General features: G+C 37.8%; 1 protein-coding gene across 1 annotated transcript in view; it reads right to left on the bottom strand.

Annotated features, from left to right (window-relative positions):
* Positions 1–633: 633 nt before the first annotated feature.
* Positions 634–15,423, bottom strand: part of Ankrd22 (ankyrin repeat domain 22) — a 48,875-nt gene continuing 34,085 nt past the window's right edge. Inside the window, exons 3-6 of the mRNA XM_047554079.1 lie at positions 14,603–14,710; positions 11,807–11,884; positions 1,515–1,613; positions 634–1,257 (exon numbers count right to left, since the gene is read on the bottom strand). Coding sequence (XP_047410035.1) covers positions 1,180–1,257; positions 1,515–1,613; positions 11,807–11,884; positions 14,603–14,710 — 363 coding nt within the window. The 3' untranslated portion in view covers positions 634–1,179. The remainder of the gene's footprint in view (positions 1,258–1,514; positions 1,614–11,806; positions 11,885–14,602; positions 14,711–15,423) is intronic.

Here is a 15,423-nt window from a genome sequence, read left to right as displayed (position 1 = left end):
CAAATATAGTATGGTTTGGTCCAAGTCTACAGCTATGCCTAAATCAGTCTCGATTCTCAAAATTCAAACATACTTTAAAAGTGTATTTATTTCTACTCTGTCTCATTCACAGAGAAAGTAAAATAGATATTTTGGTATTCATAGTCTCTCACTTAGAAATACAATCCAGATACCACCTCATTATGTTTTTCTATTTTTGTGTGAAAAATTTCTTTGTCTAAATAAGTTCCAACAATATTTTAAATTTTATTAATAAAATGAACAAAACTGGAGCTGGGGGTGCAGCAGTGGTCATGTTTAGACTTGGGTTCAATCCCCACCGTCATGAAAATATAAAATAAATAAAACTTATGAGATTAGTAATCATCTTGTGTTTATAAGAGGATTTTATTTTATTTTTAGTTTATTTTTTGGTGGGGATCAAAACCAGGTCTTCATGCATGCTAGCATACACTTCCACTGACCTCCCCTCACCCGCTGAAGATATTTTTGAACAGACATTTTGACAGTTCCATATACTGTTCAAACCAAGATAGTTTTTGTTTGTAAACTGATACCAAAATGTCTAGTGGTGTGCCGGTAAACCAGTACTGGGCGGGGGGCAGTTTGGGGGAAACTCTGCTTTGTAGCATTGGCTAATTTCTGGGGTATAAACACGTAACACTGACAACTGAGAGGTGTTTTTATTGAAGTTGTTTTCACCCAAGGAATGTTTACATTGGACTCACTGAACCCACACACAAACATTTACACAGTTCTATACAAATGTACATTGATTCTTCCTCTTAGTAGTTAAAGGGGCCTGAGAGGAACAATTTGTCTCTTAGTGCATGAGATAGACAGAACAGATGCTACAAGCCTGACACAACTAGGAGAAAAATATCTCAAATAACACAGATCCTCTTCTTCAGGAGAAACTGAGTTTGAAATATCAGTTTTGGGCAGAAGTGGAGACGCCAACAACTTTAATGTTTTCCTAGACAAATGGTGGCCATCATGTGTTCTGCTGTGTAAAAAATATTATAAATGAAAGGCTCTTCAAAAACATTAACTATGGCAGCATCTTTATCTGCATAAAGTGGAGACACCCAGATGGAGCTGCTCAGACCAGAAGTCCAAGATGGAGATAGAATCCAGTCCTTTAACTTTGTAGCTATCTCTATCTGTGAGGTTACAGGATTACAGTGCTTTCCTTAGCATTAATTCAATCTGGGAAAATTTTAGTCTCTGTGCAATATCCAATGAGCTCTCACCATTCTGAGGAGAAAAAGAAACTTCAGTTATTTATTTTCAATAGAAGCAAATGTCAATGCAAATATAACAGACCCTAAGGCTTGGCAAGGCCTTTAAATGTCATTCAGTTCTGAAAGTAGTGGCCTAACTTTATTCTTTCATTAGAATGGTTAATTTTACCATTATTCACATGAAAGGAGATTGATTTCCTTCACTGCTAGGCCTGGATTAGAAGATTATGCTGCGAGGGGAACTTCAGACCCTGGTTCACAAATCCTTACCTTGTCCTTTATCATGGGGTCTGCACGGGCTTCCAGGAGCAAAGGGATGAGAGTCTGGTTTTTCATTTTGCAGGCGTAATGTAATGCAGTGCAGCCATACTGAAACACAAAGGGCCAACATTACAGCTCATCAACCAGGCTCTCTACAGACTTCAGCATCTAGTTTCTTAAGCAACTATTCACATTTGTATTGTGTGCCTAAGCAGAACAGTCTACAAACCATCTTGTACTGAAAAGTTTTCTCCTCTGCCTCCATATATGTGTCAGTATTCTATAAGTCATCCATGTCTTCTTGTTTTCCATTCCAAATTACAGAATGTAACTATGGTAATATGTAAGATAAATTTATAATAATACACTAACTATGCTTAATTATACCAACATTTCTTTGTGGAATTTTATATACTTGGGCAAGCATCACCCTGATCATTTACTATCTTTTCCCTTAGAGAGTTTCCCCATGAACCTTTTTGTAAATACTATCTGCCATGTTTTACAATCAAAATCCTCTGTCAGAAGAAGGTGGCTGTTCATATCATTTAGATCACCTACAAGATCCTAGCAGTTTGACGTAGAAGTCCACAGTTAGTTTACTAAAGTCCATATTTTGTACTGTATTTTGTACTATAATATAACAGTCATACTCCGTTGGTACTAATTTAAAACACTAACTACAGGTCAAAAAAATTTATAATGGGGAAATTTGTGTTCAAAATTTTGCCTTTCAAAAATCTGCCAAGAGGGGGATCCAAGATGGTGGACTAGAAGGTGACTGCATCTCCCCGTCGCTCCAGAACCCAGGATTCAACAAGGGGAGGCATTGAAAGACTCGGACCAACATAGAGCCATGGGGTGAGTCTCTCCCACTGGGTGAAACTTGGCCCGGGCGGCAGGCCTGGACAGGGACAGCTTCTTGGAGCAGGGCAGGGCAGCTAGAGTCTTCCCCAAGCAGCCTTGCTTTCTCCGGCAGCAGGCTTGATCCACAGCCAGCTACTAGGAGGAGGCCCGCCAGTGAGAGCTTTTCCGCATAGAACCAACACCAAGCCCTGAACCCAGCAGTGGGCCCCAGCCCGTAGTTGGCTTCTGGGACCAGGGCAGGGCAGCCAGAGACTTCTCCAAGCAGCCCTGCTCCCTCCAGCAGCTGGCTCGATCCACAGCCAGCTTTTTGGAGCAGACCACCCAGTGAGAGCTTTTCCAACAGAGCCAACCCCAAGCCCGGGACTCAGTGGCAGGCCCTGTCCAGCAGGCAGCTTCTAGGACCAGGACAGGGCAGCCAGAGAATTCCCCAAGCAGCCCTGCTCCCTCCGGTGGCAGGCGGGGTCCACAATCAGCTTCTTGGAGCAGGCCCGCCCAGTGAGAACTTTTCTGCACAGAGCCAACCCCAAGCCCTGAACCCAGCAGCGAGCCCATGCCCTCAGGCGGCTTCTGCGACCAAGGCAGGACAGGGAGAGGCTTTCCCCTAGTAGCCTGGCTCCCTCAGTCAGGGGCAGGCTCTGTCTATAGCCAGCTTCTAGGAGCAGGACCGCCAGTGAGAGGATTTCCACGCAGAACCAGCCCGAGCCCCGGACCCAGTAGTGGGCTAGGGGCAGCTTTATTCAGAAGCACTGCATTATCAAGTTCCTCCAAGACATCAGGCTACTGAAGGCTGGGAGGTGATACACTGGAAATCTACAGGGACACTATAAGTCAAAGAGGAAATCTGCAATATCTCAGAGTCCCAATGATATCTGACCAATATGAGAAAACAAGGGAAGAAAATGTCCCAAACAAACCTAGATACTATATCAATAAAACCCAATGACAGCACAGAAGAAGAAATGTCAGAAAGGGAGTTCAGAATGTACATAATTAAAACAATCAGGGACGCAAACGAGGAGATGAAAGAGCAAATGCACGCATTAAATGATCCCACCAATCAACAGTTAAAAGAGCAAATACGGAAGCAAAAGATCATTTCAATAAAGAATTAGAGATACTGAAACAAACAAACAAACAAACAAACAAACAGAAATCCTTGAAATGAAGGAAACAATAAACCAAGTTAAAAACTCCATAAAAAGCATAACCAATAGGATAGAAGACCTGGAAGACAGAACCTCAGACACTGAAGACAAAACATTTAATCTTGAAAACAAAATTGATGAAACAGAGAAGAGGGTAAGAAATCATGAACAGAATCTACAAGAATTATGGGATATCACGATAAAGCCAAATTTAAGAATTATTGGGATTGAGGAAGGCTTAGAGAAACAAACCAAAGGAATGAACAATCTATTCAATGAAATAATATCAGAAAATTTCCCAAATCTGAAGAATGAAATGGAAAACCAGGTACAAGCGGCTTTTAGGACTCCAAATATACAAAATTGCAACAGACCCACACCAAGGCACATTATTATGAAAATACCTAACATACAAAATAAAGACAGAATTTTGAAGGCTGCGAGAGGAAAGAATCAAATTACAATCGGGGAAAACCAATAAGAATATCAGCAGATTTTTCAATCCAGACTATAAAAGCTAGAAGGGCCTGGAACAACATTTACCAAGCCCTGAAAGAAAACACATGCCAACCAAGAATCTTATACCCAGCAAACTTACTTTCAGATTTGATGATGAAACAAAATCCTTCCATGATAAACAAAAGCTAAAAGAATTTACAAAAAGAAAGTCGGCATTACAGAACATTCTCAGCAAAATATTCCATGAGGAAGAGATGAAAAACAATGATGCAAATCAGCAATGGGAGGAACTAGCCTAAAGGAATAGCCAAATAAAGGAGAAACCAAATGATGTCAAACAACAAAAATGAGTCAAATGACTGGGAATACAAACCATATCACAATAATAATCCTGAATGTTAATGGCCTGAACTCATCAATCAAAAGACATAGACTGGCAGATTGGATTAAAAAGAAAAATCGAACAATATGCTGCCTGCAAGAGACTCATCTCATAGAAAGAGATACCCATAGACTAAAAGTGAAAGGATGGGAAAAAACATACCATGCACATGGACACAGCAAAAAAGCTGGAGTATCCATCCTTATTTCAGATAATGTGGACTTCAAGCCAAAACTGATCAGAAGGGATAAAGAAGGACTGCTTAACGGAAGCATAAATCAGCAAGACATAACAATCGTAAATATCTATGCCCTAAACATTGGCTCATCCATGTATGTCAAACAAATCCTTCTCAATTCCAGAAATCAAATAGACCACGACACAATAATACTAGGCGAATTTATAACACACCTCTCTCAACAAAACAAAAATTGAATAAAGAAACCATAGATCTCAATAACACAATCAACAATTTAGACTTAACAGACATATATAGAATATACCATCCAACAAAGAACGAATACACTTTCTTCTCAGCAGCACATGGATCCTTCTCTAAAATAGACCATATTTGATGCCACAAAGCTACTGTTAACAAATACAAGAAGATAGAGATACTACCTTGCATTCTATCAGATCATAATGGATTGAAATTAGAAATAAATGACAGAATAAAAAACAGAAATATCTCCAAAACCTGGAGATTAAATAATATGTTATTATATGATGAATGGATAACAGAAGACATCAGGAGGGAAATGAAAAAATTCTTAGAAGTAAACGAGAACAAAGACACATCATATCAAAATCTCTGGGACACTATGAAAGCAGTACTTAGAGGAAGATTTATTTCACGGGACTCATTCAACAAAAGAAGTAGAAATCAACAAATAAACAACTTAACACTACAGCTCAAAGCCCTAGAAAAAGAAGAGCGAACAAACACCAAAAGTAATAGAAGACAGGAAATAGTTAAAATCAGAGCCAAAATCAATGAAATTGAAACAAAAGAAACAATCGGAAAAATGAACAAAATAAATAGTTGGTTCTTTGTAATTATAAACAAAATTGAGAAACCCTTAGCCACACTAACAAAGAGAAAGAGGGAGAAAACTCAAATTACTAAAAATCAGAATGTACAAGGAAATATCACAACAGACACGAGTGAAATACAAAGCATAATTAGAAGCTATTTTGAAAATCTATACTCCAACAAAACAGAAAACCTCAAAGACATCAACAAGTTTCTAGAGACATATGAATTACCTAAACTGAACCAGGAGGACATGCACAATTTAAATAAATCAATTTCAAGCAATGAAAGAGAAGAGGTCATCAAAAGTCTACCAACAAAGAAAAGTCTAGGACCAGATGGGTTCTCAGTCCAGTTCTACAAAACCTTTAAAGAAGAGCTCATTCCAATACTTCTCAAAGTATTCCATGAAATAGGAGAGGAGGGAACCCTCCCAAACTCGTTCTATGAAGCCAATATCACCCTGATATCTAAACCAGACAGAGACACATCGAGGAAAGAAAATTTCAGACCAATATCCTTAATGAACATCGACGCAAAAATTCTCAACAAAATTTTAGCAAATTGCATAACAAACACATATTAAAAAGATAGTGCACCATGATCAAGTGGGTTTCATCCCAGGGATGCAAGGTTGGTTCAACATCCGGAAATCAATAAATGTCATTCACCATATCAACAGACTTAAAGTTAAGAATCACATGATTATTATTATTTTTTTTTATTGTAAACAAATGGGATACATGTTTTTTCTCTGTCTGTACATGGCGTAAAGGCATACCATTTGTGTAATCATAAATTTACATAGGGTAATGTTGTTTGATTCATTAGCCATTTTTTCCCTTCCCCCCCTCCCCTCCCACCCTTCCCCTCCATCTATACAGTCCTTCCTTCCTCCATTCCTGCCCCCCTCCCTAAACCCAACTCCAACCCCAACACTAACCCATCCCACCCCCCATTATGTGTCATCATCCACTTATTAGCGATATCATTCTTCCTTTGTTTTTTTGAGATTGGCTTATCTCACTTAGCATGATATTCTCCAGTTTCCTCCATTTGCCTGCAAATGCCATAATTTTATCACTCTTTATGGCTGTGTAATATTCCATTGTATATATATATACCACATTTTCTTTATCCATTCATCAATTGAAGGACATCTAGGTTGGTTCCACAATCTGGCTATTGTGAACTGAGCAGCTATGAACATTGATGTGGCTGTATCTCTGTAATATGCTGATTTTAAGTCCTTTGGGTATAGGCCAAGGAGTGGGATAGCTGGGTCAAATGGTGTTTCCATTCCAAGTTTTCTAAGGAATCTCCACACTGCTTTCCACAGTGGCTGCACTAATTTGCAGCCCCACCAGCAATGTAAGAGTGTACCTTTCTCCCCACATCCTCTCCAACACCTGTTGTTGCTTGTATTCTTGATAATCGCCATTCTAATTGGGGTGAGATGGAATCTTAGGGTGGTTTTGATTTGCATTTCTCTTATTACTAGAGATGTTGAACATTTTTCCATATGTTTGTTGATTGCTTGTATATCTTCTTCTGTGAAGTGTCTATTCATTTCCTTAGCCCATTTGTCAGTTGGATTATTTACATTCTTGGTGTAGAGTTTTTTGAGTTCTTTATAGATTCTGGAGATTAGCGCTCTATCTGAAGTATGATTGGCAAAGATTTTCTCCCACTCTGTAGGCTCTTTCTTCACATTGCTGATAATTTCCTTTGCTGAGAGAAAGCTTTTTAGTTTGAATCTATCCCAGTTATTAATTCTTGCTTTTATTTCTTGTGCTATGGGAGTCCTGTTGAGGAAGTCTGGTCCTAAGCCGACATGTTGGAGCTCTGGACCTACTTTTTTCTTCTATAAGATGCAAGGTCTCTGGTCTGATTCAGAGATCCTTAATCCATTTTGAGTTTAGTTTCGTGCATGGTGAGAGATATGGGTTTAGTTTCATTCTGTTCCATATGGATTTCCAATTCTCCCAGCACCATTTGTTGAAGAGGCTATCTTTTCTCCATTGCATATTTTTGGCCCCTTTGTCTAGTATGAGAAAATTGTATTTATTTGGGTTTGTGTCCGTGTCCTCTATTCTGTACCATTGATCCACCTTTCTATTTTGGTACCAATACCATGCCATTTTTGTTACTATTGCTTTGTAGTAGAGTTGAAGATCTGATATTGCGATACCCCCTGCTTCACTCTTTCTGCCAAGGATTGCTTTAGCTATTCTGGGTTTTTTATTCTTCCAGATGAATTTCATAATTGCTTGCTCTATTTCTGTAAGGTACATCATTGGGATTTTAATTGGAATTGCATTGAATCTGTATAGCACTTTTGGTAGTATGGCCATTTTGACAATATTAATTCTTCCTATCCAAGAACATGGGAGATCTTTCCATCTTCTCAGGTTTTCTTTAATTTCTTTCTTTAGTGTTCTGTAGTTCTCATTGTAGAGGTCTTTCACCTCTTTTGTGAGATTGATTCCCAAATACTTTATTTTTTTCGAAGCTATTGTGAATGGGGTAGTTTTCCTAATTTCTCTTTCTGAAGATTCATCGCTTATTTCGATAGATGCAGAAAAAGCATTCGATAAAATGCAGCATCCCTTCATGCTCAAAACACTAGAAAAAATTGGGATAGTGGGAACATTCCTAAACATTGTAAAGGCCATCTACGCTAAGCCCATGACCAATATCATTCTAAATGGTGAAAATCTGAAGGCATTCCCCCTAAAACCTGGAACAAGGCAGGGATGCCCTCTTTCATCACTTCTATTCAACATCGTCCTTGAAACTCTAGCCAGAGCAATTAGACAAACCAAAGAAATTAAAGGGATATGAATAGGAAAGAAGAACTCAAACTATCCCTGTTCACTGATGACATGATTATATATTTAAAGGAACCCAGAATTTCCACCAGAAAACTTTTAGAACTCATAAGTTAATTCAGTAAAGTAGCAGGTTACAAGATCAATGCTCATAAGTCCAATGCATTTTTATACATAAGTGATGAATCTTCAGAAAAAGAAGTTAGGAAAAATACCCCATTCACAATAACCTCAAAAAAAAAAAATACTAGGGAATCAGTCTCACAAAAGAGGTGAAAGACCTCTACAATGAGAACTACAGAACACTAAAGAAAGAAATTAAAGAAAACCTGAGAAGATGGAAAGATCTCCCATGTTCTTGGATAGGCAGAATTAATATTGTCAAAATGGCCATACTACCAAAAGTGCTATACAGATTCAATGCAATTCCAATTAAAATTCCAATGATGTACCGTACAGAAATAGAGCAAGCAATTATGAAATTCATCTGGAAGAATAAGAAAACCAGAATAGCTAAAGCAATCCTTAGCATAATACCAGATTTTTCAACTCTACTACAAAGCAATAGTAACAAAAACATCATGGTATTGGTACCAAAATAGACAGGTAGGTCAATGGTACAGAATAGAGGACGTGGACACAAACCCAAATAAATACAATTTTCTCATATTAGACAAAGGGGTCAAAAATATGCAATGGAGAATAGATAGCCTCTTCAACAAATGGTGCTGGGAAAACTGGAAATCCATATGCAACAGAATGAAATTAAACCCCTATCTCTCACCCTGCACAAAACTCAACTCAAAATGGATCAAGGACCTCGGAATCAGACCAGAGACCCTGCATCTTATAGAAGAAAAAGTAGGTCCAGATCTTCAACATGTCGGCTTAGGACCAGACTTCCTCAACAGGACTCCCATAGCACAAGAAATAATAGCAAGAATCAACAACTGGGATAGATTCAAACTAAAAAGCTTTCTCTCAGCAAAGGAAACTATCAGCAATGTGAAGAAAGAGCCTACAGAGTGGGAGAAAATCTTTGCCAATCATACTTCAGATAGAGCGCTAATCTCCAGAATCTATAAAGAACTCAAAAAACTCAACACCAAGACTACAAATAACCCAATCGACAAATGGTCTAAGGAAATGAACAGACACTTCACAGAAGAAGACCTACAAACAATCAACAAACATATGGAAAAATGTTCAACATCTCTAGTAATAAGAGAAATGCAAATCAAAACCACCCTAAGATTCCATCTCACCCCAATGAGAATGGCAATTATCAAGAATACAAGCAACAATAGGTGTTGGAGAGGATGTGGGGGAAAAGGTACACTCATACATTGCTGGTGGGGTTGCAAATTAGTGCAGCCACTCTGGAAAGCAGTGTGGAGATTCCTCAGAAAACTTGGAATGGAAACACCATTTGACCCAGCTATTCCACACCTTGGCCTATACTCAAAGGACTTAAAATCAGCATACTACAGAGATACAGCCACATCAATGTTCATAGCTGCTCAGTTCACAATAGCCAGATTGTGGAACCAACCTCGATGCCCTTCAATTGATGAATGGATAAAGAAACTGTGGTATATATATACAATGGAATATTACTCAACCATAAAGAATGATAAAATTATGGCATTTGCAGGCAACTGGATGAAATTGGAGAGTATTATGCTAAGTGAGATAAGGCAATCTCAAAAAACCAAAGGATGAATGATCTCGCTGATAAGTGGATGATGACACATAATGGGGGGTGGGAGGGGTTAGTGTTAGGTTTAAGGTTAGGATTAAGGTGGGTGGTAAGAATGGAGGAAGGAAGGACTGTATAGAGGGAAAAGAGGGGTGGGAGGGTGGAGGGGAGGGAAAAAATAACAGAATGAATCAAACAACATTACCCTATGTAAATTTACAATTACACAAATGGTATGCCTTTATTCCATGTACAAACAGAGAAACAACATGTATCCCATTTGTTTACAATAAAAAAAAGAGAAAAAAAATCTGCCAAGAAATCATAGTTTTGGTAAGAGAAGACATAATATCCTGAACTATCAAAACCAACAGAATTAATTCTAGACCTTATTCCCTGGAAATTCTTCTAATATTATAGGAAATGAAGTTACAGTCATTTATTTTTATTAAGTGATGGCATGATGAACGGAAGAGGACACTAGAATTTTCCATGTGAAATAAAGTGAGTTTAATTAGTAAAAATATAAAACACTGTCTTAGGACTAGGAATATGCTTCAGCAGCAGAGTGCTTACTACCATGCAGTAGGCCCTGGGTTCAATCTTCAGCATCACACACACACACACACAAAAAAAAAAAAAAAAAAAAAGAATTCAGTTTTTGAAAAAATGTTTGGTGGAAAAAGATGGTGTCTGTGTGCATGTACATGATATGTGTATGCTTAGGAATATAATATCTCTGTCTAGAGACAGAAAAAGACAAATAACTAGAAAAATATCTGAGAAAAGTTTTGACCACAGACACAAATTTTAAATGTTTTACTTTCAAATGAAAAGATCGACAAAAAGTTTCAAAAATCTCTTACTTAACCTTTAGTAATCTCTTTCTTTAATAAATTTCAAAGCTCTTTAGGGAAACAGAATGCATAATAGTAGTTTATCCAAATTTTTAAAAATTCTACTTAAAATAAAAGACAGATCTCATCAGCTTATTGTCTTGTACTTTCTAGTGCAAGTTTATACCATCTCATACACAAAAAAATTGTTTCCATTTAAGCCTTCTTCAAATTTAACAAAAACTAAAACAATGCAAACATTAATAGAAACTGGGATAGAGACATATTCTTTCTCCTAGAACAATGGTAACATGGACATTATTTTTCTGTAATCAAATTTCAACTTGCCTTTCTCAATGTAACACTGGAAACCTAAAATTTTATCCAATTAATTTAAGCAAATAAAATGCCACAAAAATAAATGCCTGTTCCATTATTAGCATTTAAGGGAGGAAGATGAGTACAGGGGTACAGGGGTAAAAAGTCAAAACCTTACACTTCCTTATGGGAAGAAGCCAGCTGATGCAGCTATTGTTTTTGCAGTTCATAACATACATCACTTGGATTTTCTTTGATCTTTGCCCTTCTCTAACTTTCATTTATAAAAGGGGCCTCTATTAATAGTGGCTGGGCTCTTGGATGAAGAAGCAGCTTTTAATATGCAGTGAGCACTTATTAGGCAACAAATTTGTAATTGGCCACCCACCTAAGTATAATGTGGCAGACCTATTCACAAGCTGGCATTTTGACTCCAGCTTAAGTACTGAGGACAGTGTTTTGTTATCACAGTCTTCCTTTTCCTTCACTTCTTATCAGTGTCAAAACCAGTTCTTTGAAAGGTGTTCTATAATCAATAAAGATTCTGTACTCACAAGTTCAGTGGAAGAATATAAATAACCTCAAAGTTGCATGACTGGCAGTGAGAAAAAAGAAAACTAAATGGAAAACTGTCAAGAAATACAAAGCCAATAACTTCAGTGATAACAAGTACACTCTCTACAAATGCCATTTTGAATATTATTTTGGAATGACTAAAAATGTGAACTTACACAGTCTCTAGCGTTAATTTGGACGCCAGCATCAAGGAGCATTCGTACAAGAACCTCATTCTGCTTTGTCTTGGATACCTGTTGTAAGTGGAAGAGAAGTGGCTTTACAAACATTTCCTTCATCTTGTGTCTAAGACTACTGTAATCAATTAGCTTCATTTGAATCTCAACACTCCTATGCATCTATTATCTTTCCTAAAATTCTTGAAGACATATCAGGTTGTGCTCTTGAAAGCACCCAGGAACTTGTTTGAAATGCACATTCTCAGCCCTCACCTCAGACCTTCTGCTGAGGATGGGATCTGATTTCTAGCTTTCCCATCCTGGTTCATAACTCTTCATAACTTCTCATTGTTTTGGAGACAAATCTAAACTACTCAGCATGATTCCTCTAGAACTTAGGGCTTAGGGCTTAGGGCCCTAGTCCTCTCTCTCAGGAGATACCTCCTAGCTCACTCTGCTTTAGCTACACTAACTAGCTTTTTGTTAAGTCCTCCGTTCCCATCAGACTCCTTCCTTCTGGAGAACCATTTCATAGATATTCCTTTTACCTGGAAGCTTCCTACCTACCTTCTTTGCTTGGCAAATTCATCCTTCATATCTCAGCCCAAGTTCAGCTTCCTCCAGGAATTTGGAGCCTCCATCTTCCTTTACTTTTTCCCAGTGTCAAACTTACCATACTTTATCTGACCAGATGAAGATATCATTTTCTTCTAGGCAATCAACACCAATCACCTGTGTAATATCTGCTTCATGGTGATTTCTTGTGTATTTGGGTCATTTGATTGATGACTCCCCACCATCCTCTAACTCTCATGAGGTCAACAGCTATGCCTGTTGTGTTCATCATGGTATCACTAAACCTTGCATGGTGTCTGGCTCATAATAGATCCATGAAAATACAGGGTGAATGATAGGACAAATGCATTCTATCAAGGAGACTCCTCAGAAACTCACTTTTCCTTTCTGGTCCCTTAAGGTCCTGACCACCTAACAGTTAGAGCTTTCCCCCAACAGAGGGAGCAAAGTTCTCCCTACTCATGAGGCATAGCCCTGGGGTTCAGTCCTTTGTCATCCTGTTGTCTTCTTTCCTCGTGCTTCTATCCTATGTCACCAGTTCACCAGCCTTTCTCCTCCTATCCTTCTCTGAAGGGACTCAATTCTTTCTGGTCTCTTCCCCTACGGTTGCCTTTCATATCACTTATTCCTTATGTATCACGAACTTACAAAATCAGGCTCCATTAATAAATAGTGTATATGTACAATTGGAGCTAGGTTAGTCATTAAAATCTGTATTTTTTCTTAGACCTCCAGTGTCTAAACATTGGACTCTCTTAGAAAGCAGAACTGATATCAACAAATTCCAAATGGGCCTTGCTACATATAGTTGTATAGTTGACAACAAATTCCTCCTGCCCCCATATACAAATATTCCAATGATGTATACTAAATACATAGAAAATTTCTCAAAATATTTTTAAGGATATAAACAGATAATGTGTTTATTAGTGAATTAAAGTTTTCTCTCTCCCATAAATTAAAAGATCAAAACCAACATTTTCATATTTAATTACAGTTCCTCAAATTCTGCAACATTTAAGTACCTAAGGAGATAATAATATTTCAACTGACTGAATTTGTATTGGAGCTTTTGTTAACAGGGATTACTGAGGTTTGAGGTCTATTAACTACAGAAAGGTGGGGGGGAGTGGTTATTTAATTGGAGTAAATGATGTATTTGCTGAGTCATCTCTCAAAGATGGGACTGGCTACAAGAGAAGTCAAAAAAAGGTGGAGGGGCAGAGGAATCAGTGCAGACCTATTACCCTATTGGAAGGCAAAGCAAAACACCCTCAAGTTACATCTTCTTCTCATAAGATGATTGCATTCCTATACCAACTATATATTTCCATTTAAGCATGACTCAATTCATCAAGGTGAAAGATGAGTTTCAAAATTTCCCATAAATATCTTCTGTGTTTATCAACTCCCTGGTGCAAATTCCTTAGGATCTGTCTTTTATCTCACCACCGGGATGGGTCCTTACACATCAGTAATTCAGAGAGAGATGTACAAAAACATAAACTCCACTTAAAGAATGAGAGAGAGAGAGAGAGAGAGAGAGAGAGAGAAAACATTTTTCCCAAATATTTTCAGAATTCTGTGCTTCTTTCAGATAAAACATTAAACTAAGTCAAGATTAAATTATTTTTCTAGATAGACCTTGCACAGACTATTTTACCATTGGTCAACTATTTTTGCTACCTTTCTTCTCACTTCACATAGTCAACATTGCATGTATATGGAAAATGAATTCTACAAAACTCACAGGGGTTCAACTTAGGATTTTTTAACTCTATGATTATGGGAAAGTGATAGGCATTCAAAGGAAACCACAGTTTGAATTTTGAGTCTTGATCTTTTCCTGGGCTGGTGACATGCAGTACGATACCTTCTGGTAATGCTGAGCGGAGGCAGCAAACAGCAGCCAGCATGCAGCTACCACTCAGCCACATGATCCCAGGGGACCAACAACCCATACTCTACAGAGTACTGTGTGGTTAAAGTGTGATGTTTGATAGGCGAGGTATATTAGATGTATTTTCTGCCTACAATGTTTTCATCTTTGAGAGGTTTATTGTGATGTAACACTATCATAAGTCAAGGAGCACATGTATAAACCAAGAGCTCATTTTGTTATTATTTCTTTACAATATCTCACAGGCCTAGTAAAATCTGATGAGTCATGTATAGTTCTCCTACACCTCTTCCCTGTGCCCTAATAAGCATACTCACCATGAGGAAATACCCAATAAGCAGGACAGGCATCAAGAGGATAATGAGTAGATAATCAAAGAAGGTAAATCTTTTCTTCACAGCATAATGCAAGCAGGTTCTCTCTTTCTACAATTAAGAGAAGAACTCATCATTTCACATTTCATATTTGCACATTACCACATCAAAAAGTTCATGCTTTTTATTTTTCTGGTATCCAGGGCACTTCTTTCTGTGGGGCTTGTCTGATTAATAAACTCAAGTTTCCATTGACCAGAATATTGAACAGTCCAGTCTAAAGGAAAAGCAAAGGAAAGATCAATGGCAAATAACAGAGGTGAACATACATTTTCAAATTATGGAAGGCTAGATTCTGATATTCATTTTAATTTTTGAGGGGAAAAATATACTGAGATACAAATATAGAACTGAACTTAGTATGAAATGCCATAGTTATCCTTTAATTAGCTATGTTGGACAATTTTTCATTTAATGGCTTGTTCATAGGAAAACCTTAACCTCATTTCAATTTTTTCATGTTCCCTCATGAACACAGGCAGTGCTACAAGAATGCACTTAATTCTTCAAATATACCAATGTTCCTCAGGTGGTGGGCTGAAACTTTGAGGGGTGGTATATGGAACGTGAACTCTCAGGGTCTCATAATCGAAGGTGGCCAGAAAGATGCACAAATAAAAACAATGTGAAAGAGGCTATGGTGTAATTGGAACCCTACTCAAATCAATAAAAGGAAAGGAAGTGTGAAAGAGAAAAGAGAAGTGAGTTTCCACCTGGAGAAAGCACTATTCTGTTTCTATTCTGTTTTTTTTTTTGGGGGGGGG

Source organism: Sciurus carolinensis, chromosome 5, assembly GCF_902686445.1.
Source record: "Sciurus carolinensis chromosome 5, mSciCar1.2, whole genome shotgun sequence".
NCBI classification, from domain to species: Eukaryota; Metazoa; Chordata; class Mammalia; order Rodentia; family Sciuridae; genus Sciurus; species Sciurus carolinensis.
The sequence above is the reverse complement of the archived record's forward strand: the minus strand, read 5'-3'. Positions and strand labels throughout refer to the sequence as shown.